This window comes from Callospermophilus lateralis, chromosome 10 (genome assembly GCF_048772815.1).
Source record: "Callospermophilus lateralis isolate mCalLat2 chromosome 10, mCalLat2.hap1, whole genome shotgun sequence".
NCBI lineage: Eukaryota > Metazoa > Chordata > Mammalia > Rodentia > Sciuridae > Callospermophilus > Callospermophilus lateralis.
Window position 1 is genome coordinate 79,239,928 of NC_135314.1, and position 25,326 is coordinate 79,265,253.

The following is a 25,326-nucleotide window of genomic DNA, read 5'->3' on the forward strand; positions in this document are numbered from 1 at the left end:
AGGCTGAATAATATTCCATTGTGTGAATATAAGGATGCATACCTGTGTACATACATACCATATTTTCTTTTTCTATTTGTGAAAATCATTTAGGTTGTTTCTATGTCTTGCTTACTTTGAATAATGCTGCAATGAACATAGAAATTCAGATATTTCTTTGAGATATAAATTTCAATTCCTTTGGATATAGATCCAGAAAGGGATTGCTAGATTAAATTAATTTTGTGGGTACTCAACAGACTGCTTTCTATAATATATGTACCAATTTATATTACTATAATAAGTGTGCAGGAGAGATCTTTTCCCATAATCCCATCATTTATTTTTTCTGATAAGAGACATTACAACAGGTATGAGGTATTTCATGGTGGTTTTGTTTTATATTTCTCCAATGACTAATGATGTTAATTGCCTTTCTATATATTTGTTGGCCATTTTTATGTCATTTGTGCAGAGACATCTATTCAAGTCTTTTGCTCATTTAAAAACCAATCAGAATATTAGCGTTTTTTGTTTGTTTTTGTTTGTTTGTTTTGCTGTTGAGTTATATGACTTACTTGTATATTTTGGATCCTAAACCCTTATTAAGACACATGGTTTGCGAATATTTTCTCCCATTCCATAGGTTGCCTTTTTTGCTCAGTTGATTTCTATGAAGGAGATTTTAATTTGATTCAATCCTGCACATTTATGCCTTACTTATGACACTATTTTTTATCTACATTGTCCAATTTTGTGCCTCAAAACATTAAGAAATCCATGTGAAATGAAAGGCTGGGCATGGTGGTATATCCCCGTAATCCCAGAAGATCAGGAGGCTGAGACAGGAGGATCACAAGTTCAAAGCCAGCCTCAGCAATGGTGAGGTACTAAGCAACTCAGTGAGACCCTTTTTCTAAATAAAATACAAAATAGGGCTGGGGATGTGGCTTAGTGCACCTGAGTTCAATCCCTGGTATCCCACCCCCACAAAAAAAATACAAGTGAAATGAATAAATTAGGAATACTGGATCCTCAAGATAACTTTATATTTATAATCTCCTTATGTAATCTAGTTAGTTTGTATGATTGTGGTGATCTTTAAATTCTCCATTTTTTTGGGTCTATTTAAAATATTATCTGTTAATATAGTGGTTTGTCTTATTTTTTGATTACTGTCTCAGGTAGAATATTTTCCCATATAAATGATAGGGAGCCCAACTCTTAAGGGCTTTTAAACAAAGAAGATATTACATTGAGTTACTAATAAAAAACTGGTGTCAATTTATTTTCTGTATTAATAAAGAAGCCCAACAATGTCATCATAACTCTAGGCTCTTTTGATCTTCCTACTTTCTCCCTCATGCTGTGGGTCTGTCTCCACAAGCTTGTTGTCTCATGATTGGCAAGATGATTGTCACAGATCTAAGGGTTATGTTCTTCCAAAGCCATATTCCAGGTGACAGCAGTGAAAGGGTCAGTCAGTACTAGAAAGTTCTCCCACTCAGACATATTTCTGGTGGGCTTCAACTCACTCCTCTTTATATTTATCTTATATTTTGTTTATCCTTTATATTTATTTATCCTTTATATTTATCCTTATCTCACTCCTCTTGATATTTCTGTGACCAAAGTGTAAAATTTAAGTCTCAGAGAACAGTATAAATATAACTGACATAAAATTATGATTTATTACTTAAATCTTAGTTAATTGCAGAAAATTTCAAGATTTAATCAGCAGGAGAAATGATGAGAGAGTTTGATTAGGTAGGTAGCTAATACAGACTGCCACAAACAGCATAAATAACTGATAACCATTTTCAGTGTATTTGCCATTGATGGGAAACTCTTTATACTAGGAATAAGGAAACTTTCCATAGAGCTTTCTTGTGATTTACTTATTATATTTTTCTTTCCAGTTTCCTGTTGTCGACAGAAAAAAAAAAGCATTCTTTTGACATTAGCTATGAAGCTAGAGATGAAACATTAGTAAAGAATTTGTTTCTTCAGTTGGTAAGTTTAAATTCTGTATTCAAACTAAATAGATTTGTGTACATGCTCTTTGCCATATTTTTCTGCAGAAGGAAAGGGGCCAGTGAGCATTGTACATTCTACTTGCTAGACATTTGCTGAATGATCTTTCCCAGTAAAACAGTGAAGTCTGGGTTTGTCCTAAATCATTGGGAGTAGAAATCAGTATATTTGATGTTGCTAACACAAAAACAAATAGTGCTTGATGTTTTCTATGGCTCCTGGTTAATTACCAAAGTATATGCTAAATATCTTGAGAACTGTGACTGACATTTGATTATTTCTCATTGATTAGCATTTAGGTTAGAAGGACTGGATGCATTTCAGATGACTACAGGTATTAAAACATTATGCCTCTGTGAATTTATGAACCATCTGTCTTAGATCTTATTCACAATGTAGGCAGACTTCTGTGCTCAGAACATTTGGTAGGATGCTTCCAGAGATTTTAAAACAGAATTTTCTCCTCTGCTTGTGAATATCCTAATCCATCATGGTGAATGCTTTAACATTTGTTATCATTGTTTCTTTTATAGCAAAATTTTCATATCTTTATAATATATTATGGGTTTTCATAGGCTCACTCTTTAAGTGGATTACAATTAACAGTGATGTCAGAGAAAAAGTGTGGAATTTTACTGAAGACAGTGTTCTTAGAGTTTCAGTCCCTTTCTACCTGTTTCTCATTAGTTTTTATTATTTACAATTAATTAAGTAGTCTTTATATAGTGTATTACTGTATATTTGGAAAGACTGCAAACAAGAAGATAAATCTCTTGTTCTTCAGGGTTTTACACAAATCTAAAAGGAGGTATCATCCATATCGTAGGGACAAAAGACTTACACTCAAGAAGACTTTTTTCTTTTTTTTCCCAAACATGGTTTGCCTATATGTAAAACTAAGCTACCTCATTCTATCTTCAAGATTTCTGATAGAACTATGCTGTTGGTTAGTCATTTTCTCCTCTGCATATGCTGATCTTCAATTCTTTACTTGTCTTTCTTTCCTTCTTTTCTTCCTTCCTTCCTCATTACAGAGAACCCTGTATTGTAATTATCACAAAAATGTTCCCTAAGCTTTAGAGAGGAATGCCTTTCAGAAAATGATTTTTTTTTTTTTTTTTTTTTTTTGTGGTGTTGGTATTGAACCCAGGACTTTCCTCTTGTTAGGCAAGTTCTGTGCCACTGAGCTACACCCCTAGTCCAGGCAATGGTTTTTTAGATAGTAATTTCTTCTGGTCTTGTATCCACCTTCATTCTTATCTTATGCTTAAGATCTACCATTGACAATTCAAAGCAGTATATTTCATAGAGGTTTTGTGCCCCTCTGATACTATCATCTTAGACAACTACCTTTTTTTTTTTTTAAACTTAAACACAGGGTCTCACTGAGTTGCTTAGCGCCTTGCCATTGCTGAGACTGTACCATTAAGATTTTTTTTGATTCTCTCAGCCTAGGATCCAAGCTGAGAACAGGTATTGGAGAAGAATTTTCACTCTGCATTTAGCATATGCTCTGTTCTGGTTTGGTGTGAGGCTTTGTTCTTTTATCAATATTGTTGTGGATCGACTCCCTGGTATTTGGGCTCAATGTGTGGAAACTGCTAATTTAAGAATATAGCTTTTATACCTTAGATAATTAGAATTTCCTTTATCAAAAGTGAATATTCAGAGGCTGGGGTTGTGGCTCAATGGTAGAACACTTGACTAGCATGTGTGAGGCACTTTGGTTTGATCCTCAGCATCACACATAAAAATAAATAAATAAAAGTATTGCGCTCACTAAAAAAAAAAAAAAAAAAAAAAGCACATATTGAAAAAGTTACATAAGAACTGTCAGATTTTTTATTTTTCATGATTAGACTATCAAGTCTGCTTCAGGAGAACTTTTTCCCCTTTGAATTTAGGAAACCTAGTATTGGTACATCAATTTCTTCCCCCTCAGCTAATTATAATGTTCTATATATTTGACTGATTGAGTAACTGCTCTCGTAGTATCTCTGGAGTAAGAACAGTCTCTTAGTGAAGTCACTTTGTTCTTTTTCCCAAATGTTATAGCTCCTTTCTTGATGATAACTTTGTTTCATCTGGCCTATATTTTATTGTTTTTAATCCTTCCAAAGTTTACTGACTCATCACCTTTCTACTGAACAAAAGTTTGAATCTTCACATTATAGCATTTGATAACATTGCTAATTTTCTCACTTTTTTTCTTTATACTCACATTGCTGAATTTAAGTCTGCCTAAAAGATATTGTCATTTCCTTTACTTGAATCTTCCAGTGAATTCTGTACAGGAGGCTTTCTGTATATTCTATTTATATTGCTATGTGTAGCTTTTCATGGGCCAGTGGGTTTCACAGTTTTTTACCTGAGGGTCTGCCTTTGGGCCCAAAGGTTGCATACCTCCTTCAGTTTTAGTTTGACTAAGAGTGCCCCTGAGTTCAATCCCAAGTACCAAAAAAAAAAAAAAAAAAAAAAAAAAAAAGTCATGCTTCAGCCCGAACTCAGGTAGATGTACAGTAAGTTGCATTTTAAACTATATATTGCATCTTAGCAAGTGTCAGTCCCACCCTCACTGTCACTATCTTGATGAACAGAAAATCTGGTGGCAGGATTTGAAAAGTAACTTTTTATTCTTCAAAAACCCAGAATTCAAGAGCATTTCTCAGTATTTTTTATTCAGCACATTGGATATTATGTAATGTTAGTAGAAAGCTTTAAATTTTTTTCCTCACTAAAAATCTTTTTAGAAAAAAATTTTTAAAAGACAGAAATGAGTGAAAATTCTGAGTATGTTTTACTATGTTAAGCATGATCTCCAAACAAATCTGTTATTCCTGTTAAAGTTCTTCAAGGTAAATAGTAAAGGATCAACAATAATTGTTTTGGAAATATTTATTCTTGATACCAGGCATTTTTCAAGATTTAAAAATGTACCTTAAAAACTAAAGACAATTTATAACATTTGAATTAGGTAGAGGAAGGTTGTTCAGATCTCTACCAATTTCAATAAATATATGTAAATATGTCACCTTAAAATGGCTACATTATTAGCTATAAGAAAATCCACATTAAGTATAAGCCATGATTTATTAGATTAATAGGATATTTAACTTTTCTCAAATTTTTTGCAGAATAGGAAAGGTTAAATGTTAGAGTTTGTAAGAGGTCCCATGAATGCAAAGTTAATGGAATTAAGATGTTAACAGAACTGTGATTATACAGATTATGTGTTGTCAATAATGAGACTCTGTATTTCAACTAAGAAAGTACTTATGTGAAATTGCTGCTGACAAAGAAAAAAAGCAGAATTTGCTTTGGAAACACAAAATAACACAATTGAAAATAAAAGTATAGAATTTTGGGGGGTTAATATGATAAAATGACTTTTCCATTTTGTTTTAATCTTTAAAATATAAGGAGTTACTTATATTTTTTTTAAAAAATCTGAACATTAACTACCATTATATTTTGAATAAAACCTATCTCTTAAAACAGATGAGTGTGAGCTATAATATACCTTATAATGTTCTTTTATGTAAATAGGAAATCATTTCCATAATTGAGAGCAAAGAAGCTTAGCATTTTCAATGACAATGTAAGATGGGGTTGCTTAGCAATATTCAAATTAGTTAGAGTTCCTCCTTGGGAAAGGAAATGGTTATAAAATAGTCATATATGTGAACATGTATCAGTCAAAAAAGGAAGTGATTTCATTACACCTAAATTTTCACCAAAGAGGATACCATGTAATGAAATGAAAATAACCCAAACTGTCAGTAACTTTATGCATACTAATTTAGCCAAATAACACTACATATGTATTGTTAGGTTATAATCATTCCCAGACTCTCCTCACTAATTGCCTAAGTAAGTTGTGAAATTGGCATGCAAAGGCAAGGCCGCAATTCTTGTTGAAATCCTATTGTTTATTTTTTCCATTCTCTTTGGCCCCCCATGTACATTTCTTAGTTCTTGTGCCATCACCAGTTCCTAAGGTCCTTTTGCAAAGGCTTGATATACTTTAGTATACAGCTTAAACACCTTACCAGAAAAATCTACTACTACTGTATTTCTTTTCATGTAAAATTGCTCATTCTTGGTATCTGCCTGCACATATATGAGTTTTAATATATGTTTATTCTTGATACTCTCTATGTGTAATCATTTATCTGTTCTCATTAATTCCTTCATTCTAGTTATCGGTGCATGAGAGTTCGTTGAGGGTCCTTAAACCCACCCAGTATCCCCCAAACCCCACTTTCTTACTTGTAGTTTTCAAGAATAATTACATTGTGTGTTGGGAATGCAATATCCTGAGATAGAGAAGAGCTTCCCATAGCAACCTGGGCCTTTTCCTGTCCTTCCTAGGTAGGGCCTGTAACATCTTAGTGAGGAACTGCCTGAAAAAGTTGAGCTTTATTTCAGTCTCCCCAGGAAGCAGGATATCCTTCAAACATTTTCCTAGTCAGTTATGTTTCTCTTGAGATATACAACACAGGGCAGGCTGCCTTTCTGAGTCCTTTGGATGTGATGTAAATTAGGGTTTGTGCAGTCAAAACTCCATGTAGCCGGGAGGATGATGCATGCCTGTAATCCCAAAGGCTCAGGAGGCTGAGTCAGGAGGATTTTGAGTTCAAAGCCAGACCCAGCAACTTAGTGAGGCCCAGAGCAACTCAGTGAGAGCCTATCTCAAAATAAAAAATTAAAAAGGGCTGGGGATGTGGCTCAGTGGTTAAGCACCTCCAGGTTCAGTCTCAAGTACCAAAAACAAAACAACTCCATCTAACCTATATAACTTTCTAGATATTTGGAGTATAGGCACACAATAGATCTTATGCTTCTTTTGTCCCTTGCTGCCTAAATGTAACTACTAAGCCTGCTTCATACAACTTCTGTGTGTGATGTCTTAGCAAACTCAAGACAAATAGGTAATTTGTGCATGGTGGGCCTAAACAGTAGCTCAGTAAAGAGTGGGAATATGGAGTTGGACTTATGGAGTTGGCATAGGTAATATCTTCCCTCTTCTCCATGGAGTGGAGTCCATTTTGGGGGAGTGGTTGTAAGCGAACCCACTTCACAACTGTCACTCTAATAATAGGACCCTAAGTATGGTAGTGACATAATAAACTATGTTGAGTGCACATTAAATAAATAAATCTTAGACCTAAAGCAGGCCATATAAAACATTCAAGTTGTAGGAAGAAATATTATAATTTCTAGTTATATTTACTTTCAAATTTCAACCTTTTATCTACTTTAGTAATATTTTAAAATGTAGGGAACACAATAATGTATAATATGACTTTTAATAGAACATTAAAGGACTCACAGATTTTGCCAGGGTAATTTCTCTTCTTAACCTCTTTCTGGTCTGGCCACTCTGGCTCCCACAGCCATTGCTCATCTGCCACTGTGGACCAGTGTAATGTCATGGCCAGCACTGAGTTCAGACTGGCCATCTATCTTTCCAGTATGACTTCTTTAGCCAGTTCTAATTACCGTTTATTATGATATGTGGAATTTAAATAGACAAAGACATTGTAGTGGAAAAGATCTATTTATTCTGCCCCTGTTTGAATAGGAAGAGCTACATCCATGTAGCACATGATTCTAAAGATTATTTTCTTGAAGATTAAAACAAAAAACAGAATAAAACACAATGTTTATCCATGATAGCTTCCTGTTTTCATACCCTTCACAGTCTTTCTTTCCCCCAAACCCTTCCTGGTGTAGATTGTAAAAACACTTAAAAATAATGAGGAAATAGCAATTATATTTATGCAAGAGAAAAAACAACTCAGAAATATTCATGATGAAAGATATGCTCTAAAAGAGTTGTATACAGATAGAACTTTAAAAAAATTAATCAAATTTATTTTTTTAAATATATGAGGGAGCTTGCTCTTTGAAGCTTCTTTCATGTAATTGAGATATAGATTCACTAGGCAGTAAAGAGTTCTAGCTATCTAATTCACTTTAACTGGAAATATACAAAAGTACTGCATGGAGGGGAGCTAAGTACATTTACATAAAACTTTAAACATTTTACATAAAGTTTGGACAGAATTCTAGTGCTTACTGGTATTATCTTGATGACTTTGAACTAGAGTATCTATCTATGATGTCTTGCTCTAAGTTTGCTTATAATCTTTTGCTGTTAGCCAGGCCATCTCTAATAGGGATTCTATGTCTTGATTATTTAACAGAGTCTCTATTCAACTAGTTGTTCAATCTAGAAATATTAGAATATCTTTAAATCCTCTTCTTCCTTATAAATTATGTTCGATTACTAAATCTTATAAATTATACTTTCATAAAGATTTTCAATGTTCTGTCCTTCTCTTTATTTCAGTTGCCACTGCCCTAATTAAAATCACATGGCCTTTCTGATCTACAGCAAAAATGCCTAACTGGCTTCCCTGTGAGCACTCCTGTTCTTCAGTGCTTTCTCTACGTTATTGTCAACAGTATTTTCTAAGACACACACCTATGTTTGTTATTCTGCTGCTTGAATAAATCAATTTTGCTTAGTTACTATAGAAAAACCTTCAAATTCCTTGGAGTACTTTTCAAGAACATTCACAATTACTCCCAAGAAACTTGGCCCCTTCACTTCTGGTCTCCATTTCAAACTGTCCATTTTCCTATATATTTGCCCATTCACTTTTCCACATTTCCATGTCTTTTCTCATCTGGACTGCCTGTCCTCCAACACTCTGTCTCATGAAGGTTTTAAAGATCCAGTCCAAATCTGATCTTTTTGTGACGTCTTCTTTTAAATTCTTCTCTGAAACTTCTGTATTTATTTTTATTGAACTGCAAGGAAGCATGAGTGGGTGAAAGCATAAATTCTTTGAAGGCAACAGCTTTGCTGTGTTATATATTGAATGTCCATTTTCATTATTAATCAATGAATGATATTTTGCACTGCAAAACTCTCTGAGCAGGAAGGTATAACCCTGAGACTTAAAAAAAATTTAAAAAAAACTTGATTACATTATTTTCCATTTAATCAATATCTCTTAAATCAGAGACATTTCATAATTAAGACATAAACTATGGCTTTTTACAGGCCCCTTTTGTAGTATAAATATTCTATCTACTTAATCTGCTGTTTAATTCTCTAGTCTGATCTAAGTTTAAAATAGTAATCTACCAGATTCATAGCCCCTATAATAACATTAGACAGAAAATGCCTATAATATAGGGATCAAATTGTTACAATACAACCAGTATATGTCTCAAACTTTGGGTTACCTGCTAATTTTATTAGTAGTTTAAATTTAGTTGTGAGCATTCTATTTTTTAAAAAGCAGTTAAATATTACTTAATAAGGGGTTTCAAGTGTAGCCTATAGCCTATAGTTAAAGAGTTTCATAGTTATTTCCTGATTTTATTCTTTGAATTGATTTTGTTACAATTTTTATAAATATTATATAATTTTCATATAATTTTATATACTATTCTGCTTAATATACGATTTATGAACTTTTTCTATAACCCTAAAAGTTATTACAATTTATACATTTACAAAGAACAAAAAAGAAAGAAATAAAGGCCTCAAGAAAAATGAAAACAATTTTATTTTCCAATTGGAAGATGTATTTAAAAATATATTTTTTCTAAAATGAACAGTTTGTTTTCAGGCTCAATAGACTTATTTTATGAACATTTTGGGTTAAATTAAAAGATCAATAGATACTGCTACCTTATCTATAAAACTCAGAAATTGAGTTATTTTTTATAACCATATTTTTGTTGACAAAATTGTGAAAATATGGATAAATTAACATAGAGCATTTGTACAAAGCAAGCAGCAAGAGCATAACATATTTCATTCATAATATTAAATTTGCATCCATTCTGGAGTAATTGAATACAGTGAAGTTTCCAAAAAAATTCATAGAAAATGAAATAAAAGAAAATTTTAAAATGTGGTTGCATCTTTCAAAATAATATGTAGGGTTAGAAAAATAGAACAGAGTAAGAAAATCTTGAATAGTTTTACTGGCTTATTTTTCATTGAAGCCAATTATCAAGTGAATCAATGGTAAGGGTTTTGTGTAAGAAATAAAGTACAATATAATTTTACACATTTGTACCTTTCACATACTTGATCAGAGATATTGAGACTGAAGTTAAAAAAATAACCAAAGAGTGCAATAGAAAAAACTGACCTTGGAAAAACCATTCATGGATCATATCAACATTATATAATTTATGGATGATGGTTTGGTCATCAAGTTTTTTTAGCCTTTCATTCTGCTTACATTTTCCCCAAGTACCATTTTGAGAGTTTAGAGAGTAATCATATAACTTCAAAGAAACTTCATTTTTAAGTATGATCAGATCATTCCATAATATTAAGAAAAAGAGTCGTTTCATAACCACTCATTACCCTACTATTCCTGAGATATTAATTGGTTGCACTATTGGCCTATAAAGAATTCCATTTATAGGAGATAATTATTGAAGTGTCAAAAATACCTCAGGCAAAGACATAGTTGTCATGAGGGCAGTGATGATATGGCCCTTAAACATGATGTTAAAGTCTCAACACATTAGAAAGAAAATAGTCAAATATGAGACTTTTGTTCCCCCAAACCAGGCCCAGAGCTACAGGAAGTGCTGGTCAAATAATTACATAAAATTAGCACAATGTTAAAGGAAAGTAGAAAATTGGGAAAAACAAATTCAGAATTACTCTAATAATATTAAAAACAATAAAAGTAAAGAAGCTACATTGGAAAATGGCATATAAACTTACAGTTGTTGTATAAGCAGCTTCTGGATCATCTTCTAGCACTCGGGAGAGACCAAAATCAGAAACTTTGCATACTAAATTGCTGTTCACCAATATATTCCTAGCCGCCAGGTCTCTATGAACATAGCCCATATCAGAAAGGTACTTCATGCCTGATGCAATGCCTCGGAGCATGCCGACCAACTGGATGACTGTGAAGTGGCCATCATGTTTCTGCAAGAGAAGCATAATTGTTAAAATTAATGTATTTTAATATAGTGTGTGTGCATGAGTGTGTGTAGGAAACAGAACACTTGCATTTATTTTATCAGAGCCAATGAACATAAACATCAAGTATGCTGAACATAATGTTCATAAAGGAATGTAAGGATTTGTTTGAAGTTGAGTGGGGAAAAGTCTAGCTAGAAGTATGATAAAGGAAAACTAAACAAAAGATAGAAGGGGACCAACCAAATTTACTTCCAGAAACACGATTGAAAAAAACTTTTGGTAACAAGAGGGAACTAATGTCAAATAAAGTGAGATCAAAGGTTACTGAGAAAATGGAATGCACTTTCCACAGCTACAAGCTTTGAACCAGCCGCACAGGTGGGCAGGAGGGCAGCAAAGCCTACAATTGGATGAAATCTATGTGATAACCAGAAATACTGTGAAAAATGGTAGTTAGGCGAGGTCACTCAGGAAACAGAAAATGTGATGGAATGAACAAGAACAAAGTTAAGAAAGCTGCTACTGAAAGAAAAAAGACACAAGCAAACAGAAAATAACTAGTTTTTTTTTCTCCATTTTTTTAAGTTCATAGAACAAATAGAAAAGAAGCTGACAATAGATCTAAAACAGGACTACTTCAAGTCTCGCTTGGGAAGATTAAATTAAATACTGTGATATGAATAATGAGCCAGGAAGAGTATTGTCATATAATAGTTAATAATATTTTATTTCCTCCACCTCGATTTAAAAAGGAATGTAGATTTTATGAATGAGAAAAAAAAATCCAACTATCATCTGTGCAGGATGTTTAAAACTACAAAACCAGATACAAGAAGTATCCTTGAAATTAGATAGGATGAAGATTAAAAAATATTTTAAGTTTTAAAAATAATTTATATCATTTTTCTTATTTGGAGATTATTGCCTTTAATGGAGTTATAGAGAAACATAAAAGCTTCTTGAGTTGGTTTTATATATCAGGCCAAATTTATTTATTAATGATATTAAAAGTGAAATCTCTAGTAAGAGATTATAGGGTGGTATTACCTTATATCATATAGGAGAAGTACAAATAAGAGTATCGTTAAGAGTTTCCCAAGTTAAAGCAGTTTTCACAGATGTTTGATTTAAAACTACAGTGTAACTTCTTAAGCACAGGGTGATCCGACTGTATCTGTCATAGTGATAAGGCCTCCTATACAATGATGATTCATTGGTGCTTTAAATGAATATGGTTATTCTACAAATGAAATAAACTTTATCTTACTATATCAACTTATCTCCCTGATAGCTCTCTGATAATATCTCTCCACTCAAGTGCAGAGTAAGGAAAAGAACCCTCTCCTAAAAGAAGCACTCTTATAGTACAAGTATCCATTTAAGCAGGCTCTTCTGTATAATTAATGTCTAAAAGATAACCTAGCAAAGAAAATCTTTGGTGTTATTAGCTCTTTATGTTTCTAATCCATCTTCTTAGACAGAACACTATCAGGCGAAATCTGCCTATTCTATCATGTTCTCTACCTATTTCACCTCTATTAGGAATCTCAAAACCTCTGAGTAGAATTGAAAGCATTAATTTTTTGGCTTAGAAAGGATTATACTAAATTTAATAAGGTGGCTCTTTTATCTCTTAAAAAATAAAGTTGCTTCATATTACAGTTATTGTCAAGCAGAATTTCTAAGTAGCAGGAAATATTAATGAAATCACCTGAAATCTACAATGTGCCTCAGTTTTCTTATATGTACAATGAGAACAGAGTCATCTAACTTAGACTTAGAGGGAGAATCACTTATAAAACTCACACACTGATCCTGAATTATTTTTATAATGGTTATTATTTAATAAGTTCTGATTATCATAAAAATTTTATAATCGCAATGAGTCAAAAATTTTATTTCCAGTTTACTGAAAAATTCACTGAGAACATAAGCACTAGGTACATAAAGATGAATAGTTAACAAAAGACTAAGTTGAAATTTAGTGATTGTGATTTCTTATTTACTTTTGGGGCAGTATAAAGCACCAAATTATTTTTGACAGCTTTATTGGGATGTAATTCTTACATCATACAATTTACCTTTATATAAAGTATACATTTATTTTTTAGTATTAAGGTTGTGCAGTGATCATCAAAATCTTTTTTAGAACTTGTTCATCCCCTACAAGATAAACCCCACAGTCACTAACAATCACTTCTTACTTTCTCCAACCACCCCCAACACCCTAGACAACCACAGATCTACGTTATATCTCTAAAGATATCCCTGTTCTGGATATATATCTGGCAGGTGAAATCCCACATATGTATTTTTTCTGTCTTCTTTCACTTAGTATAATTTTTTTTTTGATTCATTCACATTATAGCATGTATCAATGTCACTTTTTATTGCTAAATATTTTTATTCCTTTGCTTATTCATTCATTAGTTGATGATACATACTTTCCAGCTCTTATGCAGGTTATTCATTAAAAAATGTTTTTTTATTTTTTACTGGACACAATACCTTTATTTTGTTTATCTATTTTTATGTGGCACTGAGGATTGTACCCAGGGCCTCACACATGCGAGGCGAGCACTCTACCACTGAGCCACAACCTCAGCCCCTATGCAGGTTGTTCTTTACTTGATCATTTAAAATATTCTTGTTAGCAACATTTAAAGAGACTTGAATTAATTGCTTTCCTATCAACCACTCAGCAATCATGGTTCTAATAACAGTAAGTGGTATCATTTAAAAGGGGAGATTTTGGTGTGTGAAAACAATCTAAAACACTTTTTCCATGTTCTCTCATGGGACTGCAACAATGTATATTATTTCTCTAATTCAATTGGTTCAGAGGTCCTTGAGGTCAAAATTATTTCCATCATACCACTAAGATACGTGCCCTCGCCTTCCACTGTGCTGTCATGTGTGCTAATGGTGGGTAAACCATGAATCAAGGCAGTAGCACTAAATCAAACTGTACTGGTATTTTCATATTTTTCTCAGCCAAATGAACTCACAGGAAGAAAAGCTAGTTTCTTTTAAGAATGTCATTAGTGAATCAGTTAAACTTTTTTATTATGTTAAATCTAGATCTGTGATGAGACAATCTCAGGATTGATACCTTTGAGGAAGAGAAGAAAGCAGGATTAGGCAGCAAGGGAAACATGAAATGCCACTATGCCACCATTCCATGGAATATTGATGTTTTAGATCTGAAGTAACATTTCAGAGTTGGGCAAAATTAAGGAAAACATGCTGGAGCCTTGTACAGTGGTGTACTGTCTCATCACAATCACTAGATTCCAGACAAACCTGTAACGGTGTCATGGCCTTAGGTAAGGTGGCTTTCTTCAGCCACAGGCATTCCCTAGAGACGGGCTCAGGTAAGATCCATCAGCTTCCCAAACTCCTAAAGTGACAGCAGTAAGGGAGTTGGTCCTGAGAGCTCACCCCAGTACACTTCCTACATGCAAATCCCTTTTCTATATTTTGTTTCCTGGCAGACACAACTTGTGATAATCTCTATATCTAACTGCATATCTGTTTGACTACTGATAAATCCATCCATCCATCCATCCATCCATCCATCCATCCATCCATCCATCCATCCCTTCCTCCCTCCCTCTATCTATTCTTTATAAAATGTTGGCTTAATGACAGAGAAGCTTCAGAAGCAGTTCTGTATTCTTTTGGGAGAGTATATCTTAACTGCTGCCATCTTGTTCTAGGACAAAAATAGCTAACATTTATGAAACTGTACAGACCAGTCACAGTCTAAGGTCTGTACAGGTATTAACTCATTTAATCTTCACAACAACTGTGAGATGTTACTGTAGTTATTATCTCTATTTTGTAGATGGCCAAACTGAAAGAAATTTGATAACCAGAAAGCAGCAGACCCAGGATTTGAACTCTGAAAAATCAACATACAGCATATATTCTTATTTTCTGCAGTTGTGAGAAAAAGAGCTGGTCCATACACAACCTCAGTCTGGGCTGGTTTGGGCAGCAAAATTTAACATAATAAAGGAAGTTCTAAAAGACCTTTGAGACCATTAAAATAAGACCAAACAAACAAGAACACTCCAGAAAAACTAACATGGGAATCCATTCATCTAAGTCTGGCTGAAAAGAATAGCCCAGTTTATTAATATATGAGGTTTGGTTCAAATCCATTTCTCTAGAAATAATTCAATTCTCTTATTAAAAAAGCTATATTCCTTTTCTAGTCCTTGTCAACATAGTTCCCTTAAGTTTGGTTTAAGACATCCTGGTTTCCTTGAATATGGCTAATACATGGTAACTGAAACAAAGTTTGACACTATCTTGAAGTACACTGGTTGTTATTACTATATTATTTCTTTTGTATTGTATAAAATAGACAACTTTCTTTCCTTAAGACTGGACATGAGTCTTCTCCCTTTTATGTAGCAATTCTATTATAGCATCCACTATGCTGCCATCCATTGTCTCAGCACTCGATAAATATTAATTCAAATTGAATTGAATTGTTTATGAGGGGAGGAGAAAAATGTAAGGGTGCTGAGATTTAATATCTTTGGGCTTCTACTGGAGATTAATCAAAAAGAAACTATGAATTTTTTTTATGACATATGGTTTCTTCTCAGGAAGGCAGATTCAAATGAAAGAGAGTGAATGTGGCATATTTACACACTGCAGCTCAGAGATGGGTAGCTAGAATTCTGTTTGTTTTCATCATTTCTGTCTTTGCTTTCTCAATCTGACTGCTGAGAAACACAGTTTACCCTCTATCTGACAGAAAGGGTGAGCCTGATTGGAGGGGTTTTTTGAAAGTGATACATAAAATGTCTGCATGCTGCAGAGTTCCATAGGTTCCCCCCAGGACCCTAAAGCACAGCAACCATCAGCTCTGAGCACTGGCATGTCATATTGTCTCTGCAGTAACACAAGATCTTTTCTATGGTTTTCAAGGTCCTACCCTGTAAGCTGTACCCACAGACACTTTAAGCATTTCAGTGTTCATTCTTGTCAGGCTGAGCTTAAGGCCTTGGCCTGAGTTTGACAAATGTGGGATTTCATCCATGTTGTCCTGAAGCTATCACATTATTGTCTAATGAGGTTTTTTCCCTAAGTAAATATACTCATATCTGATGAAAACATAAATCTTGCCCCATCGACTAGCTTAAAAACCCTTCAAAGATATCAAGGACAGAATGTAATACAATGTTGTTAGCATGAATGCAAGGATTTGACCTTTGCTTATGCCTTTAGTCTCTCTTTTGGTAATTGGTGCATTATAATTATACATAATAATGGGATTTTAAAAATATATTTGTACATGCACACTATCTGTAGTCTTTTGTACTTACTCTGCTTCAAAATATTTTTTTGTGTTAAATTCAACCTGACAACATATTATTATATGTCTAATGTGCTTGGCTTACCCAGTTCCCTCTTCCAGGAATGTATTCTAATCTTTTATCACCTGAGATTTTCATTAAAAATGTTGAATCACCAAATTCATCCTTTTGAATAGGAATCATTAAATATCTACTATGGGCCAATAATTGTTCTAGAGTGGGGGTCAACATGGGAAGTAAAACTGAAAGGTGCCTGTTCTGATTGTTCCTAAATTTAAATGCAGACAGGGAGATAGAAAATATATAGTAAGAATAAGTGAGATCATTTTAATTAATCATGAACTATAAAATAAAAAGTGGAGTGATCTAAAAAGCAATGACAAGGTGGAGACTGTGAATAGTTCCCAGATGTGCAAATGGCTTAAGATAGGAATAAGTTAGTCATGCTTGAGAATTAAAGGCCAATGAGGCTGGAGTTGGTTGAGTGAGGACAGTAAGAGAAATGCTGGAAAGGTAGGGCAAGTTAAAATCCAGCAGCAGGGCCATGTAAGCAATTACAAAGAATTGAAATGTTTTCTAAATGTTGAGAACTTACAGAAGAATTTTAACTGGGGGATTGAGAGCTATATTCTGATTTGCATGTGAAAAATGGAAGCAGAAAGGTCATTTTGGAAGCTATTAGAGTAATACTGGAGAGAGATACTGGTGGTTGGAACCAGGTTTGTGATTTATTTTAGAGACACAGCCATCAGGACCTGGAATGGACTGGGCAAGGGAAGGACTGGTGAGGAAAGTAGGAGAATAAAATTGGCTCCCTTTTTCTTGAGACACCTAGTCTACATCAACAGTGGTTAAAACCATATATGCATGTCCCTATATCTCCCTCTAACTTAAACATAATCTCTTCCAGGGCAACAAACATCTTTGTTTTTCATCTTTGTAACCTCAGGGCCTAACAACATGACTGGCACATGGTACTTATTAAAATATATTCACTCACTGGGTTGAACTGAATTTATTTTTCTCTTAGAAAAGTGAAGATCTTCAGACTTTTAGTAAGTAGCAAGAGATTCTCTTGAAGTATTTTTCATGGAAAATTGACTTTATTATTGGAGATTCTCTGAGAATATCATGAATGAATAAGAACATTGAAGCACTGATTATAGCTATCTCAACTTTTGTGGGCAAGAATCCTTGATAAGGATTACCAGACAGTTATACTTTTGCTTAGAATGAGGAAAAGGGAACTAAATACCGTATAATATTTCTGTTATATTTATTTCTAGGTCTTCACTGGAGAATCAAAGTGATGTCAAACCCACAAACCCTTAGAGACTATAAATGATCTGCGGACCATAATAAAAATAATTGTTCTTAAACTTTTGCTGAAAATGTGCTATATCCTTTATAAAAAGAGATAATTTTAGTGATACACCTCCTAAAAAGGTTAGATATGATTATTATTGACCACTATACTCAGTAGATGATAAGCTGGCATTTGTGAGTAGAACTAAAAACAATTATACATCTCTCATTCAACAAACATTTATAGAGGACCCAATTCACAATTAAGTACGTTAGTGACCTACAATAAATACACAGACTTCCAAAGATTCCTCACAAATAAGGTGCAGTAAACATTACAGGATAATGACAGATTTAAAATGAAGTAGTGAAATTTGGTTCATGTGTATTTTGAAAGATATTTTGGTTCACTTACCCCAAGTTATAGGAGGTGGTACCAGTTTTCAAGACAGATTAGAAGGCTTAGCTGAAAGCTTGTAAAATTATTACATCCAAACTTTTGACTTGCACTGTGAAATGGTTGTACAGGAAATGTGCCTTCCTAGATGGTTTATACAAGACTGAGGTACAAAAATAGTGAATGCTATAAGCCTCTTGTCTCCCTGCTTCTGTTGTTGCTAGAGGTCACTCAGAGAAAATGAGATGTTGTGAGAAACACAATGGATTAATATGAGAGAAAAGATGAGAATCTATGAAGCACACAACAACTAGGAACCAATCTTTGGGTTTCTGCTTGTCTCTTGGTCCAAAAATATCTTCACCTATCTTGTACTCATTTTTTCACTTCTTTTTTGTTTTGTTACCTGGAATTCCATTATTAAAATTCTATTTGGTTTTACAAATGCATGTAAAAAATGCACACTCTTCTGGAGAAATGAGAGCAATATTTGTGAGCAACATGCTAGTATGAATTCATCTAACCCTACATCCAACTGAAATCTGGGACAGTGACATAATGGGTGCTTAAAGTAGGGGGAAGAGAGGATCCATGTTATAGGTGATCATGCAAGATGGAAAAAGGTCTATCCTGGGGGTACAAGGGGATGGGATGATGTACTACCATATGTAATATATAGCAGTAAAAGTTGAATATTTAAGTACCCAGGAAGTGAACATGAAGAAAGAGGTAGATGACAAAAAAATATGGCCTTTAAAAAAATGTTTACCAAGGGTAAGTCATGTAGATGGGAGGAAAATATACTTCCCCCATTTTTGAAGGAAACTCCTACCCCTACTGGAAGTTACATCCTTCAGCTATAATCTGAATTAAAAAGGCTTTTACAGGTCTGCCTAGGGACTTAAGTGAAATCTTTAAAAGAAATATTTATGTGAAAAAGCATTCTTGAGTTCTGAACAATTGATTCAATGACTTTGGAGAAAATAGTCCTTGGAGTATTAATTCTATAACTTAAGTTTAAAGTTATAATTCTGTTTTTATATGTTTCTAAATTAGAAAGTTGGCGATGTTATGACTTTTTAACATACTCTTGAATTTGAAAAAGGAATGACTAGAGTTATTTAAAGATTTGAAAATATCAAATCACTTTTGTTTTAAAATAACAATTGAATAAATAAAAGTCAATATCAACTTTTTACTGAAAACCATCTTGGTTCTTGTGGTCTCCCTAGTTGAAAATCTTACTATAATTTCCTGTGGAATACTTAACAAATCCTTCAAAGATTTTTTTCTTATAGTCATCATGGACTTTTTAACTTAAGTTAGGCAGAGTTATATTTTTAGTTATAGGTGGGAGAGGCCACCAAGAGTGGACTCAGAAATTTTAGTCATAAGAAAACTTAAAAATTTCATTTATAATATAACTAAAAAAAATCTAGGAAGAAAAGATGTAGCTATGGATTTGTGAAACATGGCAGTTGGATTTCAGAATTAAATTTTAAGAGCTTAAAATGAATCTGAATATAATATAGCTTAAGCTCACAGAGCTTACTACTGAATTTGCTTTTTTTTCTTTTTCTTTCTAAAGTTTTTGCTCCAGTTTCAGTGAAGATAATCTATACATGCTTTGGGTGCTGCATTTTTATAATGTCAAACAAATTTAAAATTGTTTTGGCTGGTATATGGGATGAAGTGTAACAGAATGCTATCTGATAAAGCATCATTAACAAGTATCAGAATTGACCAGGGACAGTTATGTAGAATATATATCTGTTTGTGTCTGCATGTGTATCTTGGAAAATCTGTTTAGGTTGGTGATTCTGGTTTTCCAGCATGATTGAGAACCACAAGTTTAGGATTTAATAACTAGTTATGTAAATCTAAAATCTCCTGTGTGGTTCAAACACAAAGAAAGAAAAGATTAAAGAGGAGTTCAGAAATGCATAGAATTTCTCCATTATATCAGTATAATTGTAAATTATAAAGCAATTAAAATCAGTGTAATATTTTTTTATATAAAAGGAGAATATAAAAGGAGAATTAACAAGGAGAATAATAAAATACAACTTCATAGTAACAGGTACTACAAATTATAAATGCTAAATACACTAAATGTTTAAAGAGATAAATTTAGGGTACTGGGTATTGATGCTCTAACTTCTAATTTAAAAATAAAAGTTCAGTTGTCCTTATGCTTGGCTCCAAGTGCACCATGCTTTATATATTTTATTATTTAGTGTAATATTTTTAGAATTTTTATTTGATATTAACTTGGCATAGTTTTAGTAAACAACAACATTCACTTGTATTAAGTTTTACATATTTTTTCTCTTAAAATTAATTAGGATTGGATTCAATTGCACCTTTTATGATTTAAAATATTGGTGAGTAAAAGCAATTTTATTTTATTTTTCACAGTTGGACATAAGATGAAGGTTATACAGATTAATTTTGCCCTTATACCTTGGCGCTAGTAGAGCCACATACACACAATTTACAAGAAAAGTGTGTTAATAAAATTCAGCTCTCATTATTAATAAATAACTAGCATAAGGTAAAATGCCATCTTTACTAGATTTATAGTTTGAGTACATAAATATTTTAAAGATCCCTTTAATTTTTTAAATTAATATTTGCTTTGCATTTGTTCAAGGAACTCTTCAAGTGACTTACATTGCTTCTGAAATTCTGATATGAAATTATATGTATTATTAAATCCTCTTATTCCTGAGGCATATGCAAATTTTTTAAATAATGAAAATTAAGACTATTTTTGTCACCTGATGAAGCAGACCAGGATGCAACAGAAAAATAATTGCAAAACTCTAGTGACATGTTCTGAAACACACTTATAGTGATACTGCAGGATATTATGAATACTTTACTAGAACTTGTCCTAGGAATTTTATGTCTTTCAGCCATTTAATAGTAAAACACAATAACCTTTGGAGTCAGTTATTTCCTATTGTTTTCCTTGAATTTTCTTGTTTATACACTTCATCCAAGTCACCATCAAAGGCTATTGGCTCTACTTTTCAAACTGATGTTGCTGAAGCCATCATCATTTCTTACCCAGATTATTACAAAAGTCTCCTAAATTCTCTGCATTCATATGTGCCTTATTTTAACCTCTTTTCAATATAGCAACCACAGTTACCCTTTAAAAATGTAGTTACATAATCATTTTATGCCTGTATTCCAAATCCTACAATGGCTTCCTATATGACCCAGAGAAAATTCAAAGTCATACTAATAGTCAAGAAAAAACCTATTTCTATGGATTTCCAACTCAGCTGTATGTTGGGCTCAACTGGGTAAACTTTTGACAACTATTAGTGCATGTGTCTCATCTCAACTGGTTCTTTAATTGGTCTAGGGTACAGCTTAAAATTTGAGATTGCTAAGATTTTCAAATTAGATGGTTGTAATGTCCATCCAGGATTGGGAATCACTGTGTCCAAAATCTATGCCCCTTTCTATCTCTATCATTTTTGTGTCATATTTTTTCTGTCCACCTTTCCTTTGCACATTCTACTGAAGCCAAAATTATTGAGAGAATATATATTTAATTGTAATTTCATTATTGATATCTTCATCAGTAAAATGGTGATAATACCAAAGGATTTAAAATCAGCATACTACAGTGAAACAGCCAGATTAATGTTTATAGCAGCACAATTCATAATAGTTAAGTTATGGAGTCAAACTAAGTGCCCTTCAACAGATGAATGGAAAAAGAAAATGTGGTATATTTACACAATGGAGTATTACTTCACCATAAAGAAGAATGATTTTATGGCATTTGCTAGTAAATGGATAGAAATAAGCCAGTTGGCAAAATTCAAAGGAAGGATGTTTTCTGATATGTGGAAAATAATTCACAATAAGGCAAAGAGAATATAAAAAGAAAGAAGAGAAGAAAGATCAGTGGAGAAAGGTAATGAAGGGAGGGGAAGAGGGATGGGATCTGAGTGACAGTAGAATGAGTCTGACCTAACTTTTCTATGTATATATGTGAATGTACCACAGTGAATTACACTATCATTTACATCTACAAGACAATAATTATAAAAATTTACATAAAGAGCAGAAAGATCAGTAGAGGGAAGGGAATAGAGAGGGGGAAGCAGGGGGAAGGAGAAGTCCTGTGAAATGAATTAGAATAAATAATATTCCATACTTTTACAATTATGTCAAAATGAATCCTATTGTCATGTATCGCTAAAAAGAACCAATGGTGGTGGGGAAGTGAAAGGATAACCTATGGGCTAAAAGAGACTTGAGACACATCAATCAATGCAAGGTGTGCCTCTTTTTGAATCTTAATTCAAACAAATACATTACAGTTTTTTATATTATGCAGAAATTGGGTATGTTTGAATACTGACTGAAGTATGATGAAATTGAGAAATTTTTTGTTGATTTTTAAGGTATGATAATGGTATTATAGTTACATACTATATAAAGTTCCTACCTGCTGCCACTTCCATGTGGGAGGAGGCATGGAACCCAGGACCTCAGGCATGCTAGGAAAGCACTCTACCACTGAACTCATCTCTGATCCCCATTTAAACTTCTTATCTTTTGGAGAAATCCACAGAAATGTTTAGAGATGAAATGATAAGATGTTTAAGACTTGCATCAAAATAATCCATTATAGAAAGGGCTGAATGGGCATATAATGCCCATGAACTGATATTTATAGTCACCAAGCAATGGGCACATGGGGTTTTGCTATATTATTATCTTTGATTGTTTATATACTTGAAAATTTCTATAATAAGCAGCTTAAAAAGAAGCTAAAAAAAGATAGTAATAATATTTATTTAATGGTGCTGTTGTTAGCAATAGATGAGTCACTGCATGAGACCAGAATAATGCCTGACTCAGAAAGCAAATACAAATGTTAGCTGCATTAGTTAAGCATATTAACTAATGACCATTAATATTGGCCATTGACTCCCAGGTTTTCATATGGGAACTGTTATCCCTGAGAGTGCCTCATTTTAGAAATTTTAAACAGTTTAGTATTATGTTGGTAAAATGCTGTCTAGAGAAAAATAAGACTATATATCAGGGATTTGTTGCATTTCACAATAAATAATTTCATCATGGCAAATTTAAAGCTACTAACAATGTAACAATTATCTTATAAAATTCTTGACTATTTAATAACCATCCCTTGTTGACTTATCTGATTCTGGCTCTAGTGCTGACTGTCAACATTCTACTTGCTGGCTACATCCTTGTTCTCTTCAGTTCTCTTACCCTAATATGCAGCTGTACTTCCTCTTGTACCTAATATAGACTTAAAGCACATAAAATTTCTATTTATTTCTAATAGATTATTTCTTTAAAAAATTTTTTAAATTCTATATGACAGTAAAATGTACTTTGATACATAATAATAATGGAGTATAATTTCTCATTCTTCTGGTTGTCCATGATTTAGAATCACACCATATATGTACATATGGTAATAATGTCTGATTACTTCTACTATCCTACCTTCCCCACAACCCTTCCCCTCCTTCACTCCCCTCTACCTAATCTAAAATAACTCTATTCTTCCCTACCCGCTCCCCTTATTGTAAATTAGCATCTGCATATCAGAAAAAAACATTTGGCTTTTGGTTTTTTAGGATTGTCTTTCTTCACGTAGCCTGATATTCTCCAGCTCCATCCATTTGCTGGCAAATGCCATAATTTCATTCTTCTTTAATGCTGAGTGATATTCCATCATGTGTGTACACACACACAAACACATACACACACACACAATCACATTTTTAACCCTATTTCTTTAACTAGCATTAACTTATTTGTTATCTACCTATATTATTTCACTATTACCACAATTCCTTAGCATTATTATTATTATTTTCTTTCTATTGTGTACCTGTTCTACAAACTAGAGTTTCTATCATCTCCACTCTTACCTTTTAGGGATTTGAGTGTTTGTGTTGAAAATCACGTAAGAATGTATACCTGTCATAATAAATTTGCATTCTTCAGTAGTAGCTGGACATTCATCAGGACTAGTTAGTTATTTTTTTCCAGATTCAAAACTCCCAGACTGGCAGGTTTGAGGGAATAGCACAAGTTACTAGTACTAATAATTACATTGCTTCTGGACAGTAAGCCAGAAGATCCTCTCCCCTTATAATGTGTACCATTAAAAACGTTAGTAAAGATTTTTAGCTGGTTATCCTTGCTGAGGTCAAGAAAAGACCATTTCTGGAATAGTCTCCTCTGTAGGTACAGCTTTTTAATGATCAGCTACTATACTTCTCAACTCTAGCAATTATTCCAAATATTCACTCTAAATGGGGGTCTGTCCTCAAACTACCCTGTTCTGTCCTCCATTGTGTAAAAATCAAAGAACATAAGCTATAAGTTCCTTTATTTTATGCTTGTTCCTTATAAATCTATCCAGATCCACAAAACACAGTCTGTTTAGTCTTGGAAGATGGTATGCTTTCTGTTGTTCATAATCAACATTCCCTCCGGGTTCCTGATTTTTACACCTTTCCATCTCTTGTGATATTTTACCTAATCAATTTAATTCTTTAATTCCTTCCTTTTCTTCTCCTTCAGTATATTGCCTAATTCTTCTATTTTGAGTAAAACCCTTGATTTTTAAGATACAGCCTTTGTAAACACATACATAGTTTCCCTGACAACAGCAGAATACATGTTCTTCCCAATTGTGAATAGTACATTTTCCAGCATAGGCCATATGTTTGGCTACAGATTAAAATCTAAACAGACTTTTAAAAATAGGTATCATATAAACTATTTTCTATGTGCACAACAGATGAAGATAGATGTCAGTAAAAGAAAGAAAACTGGAAAATCCATAACTTTATGGAGAGATGATTAATACACTGTTAAAAAATGGATCAAATAAGATATGGTAAAGGTGATTAGGAAATACTTAAAGAAAAATGAAAAGATATCATACCCAAACCTGTAGAATACAGAAAGAAAAGTGCTAAGGAGAAAATTTTTGGTTCTAAATGCTTACAATGGAAAAGAAAATATCAAATCAACAACCTAACTTTACAATTTAAAGGATAAGAAAAGGAAGAACAAACTAAAAACCAAAGCTAGGTTATTATTTCCAGAATAAGGAAATAATAAAAACTAATAGAGCACAGAAAAATACAGAATAGACAAATAATAGTGGAAAACCAAAAGTTGGTTCTACAAAAAGATTAACAAAATTTACAAACCTTTTGCTATATTGACCAAGGGGCTGGGGCAGGGGGAGAAGATGCAAATTATTTAAGTCTGAAGTG

At 33.1% G+C, this 25,326-nt stretch overlaps 1 protein-coding gene across 1 annotated transcript in view; it reads right to left on the reverse strand.

Annotated features, from left to right (window-relative positions):
* Epha6 (EPH receptor A6) overlaps positions 1-25,326 on the reverse strand; it is a 785,836-nt gene that overhangs the window by 93,916 nt on the left and 666,594 nt on the right. The window contains exon 14 of the mRNA XM_076868894.2: positions 10,784-10,993. Coding sequence (XP_076725009.1) covers positions 10,784-10,993 — 210 coding nt within the window. The remainder of the gene's footprint in view (positions 1-10,783; positions 10,994-25,326) is intronic.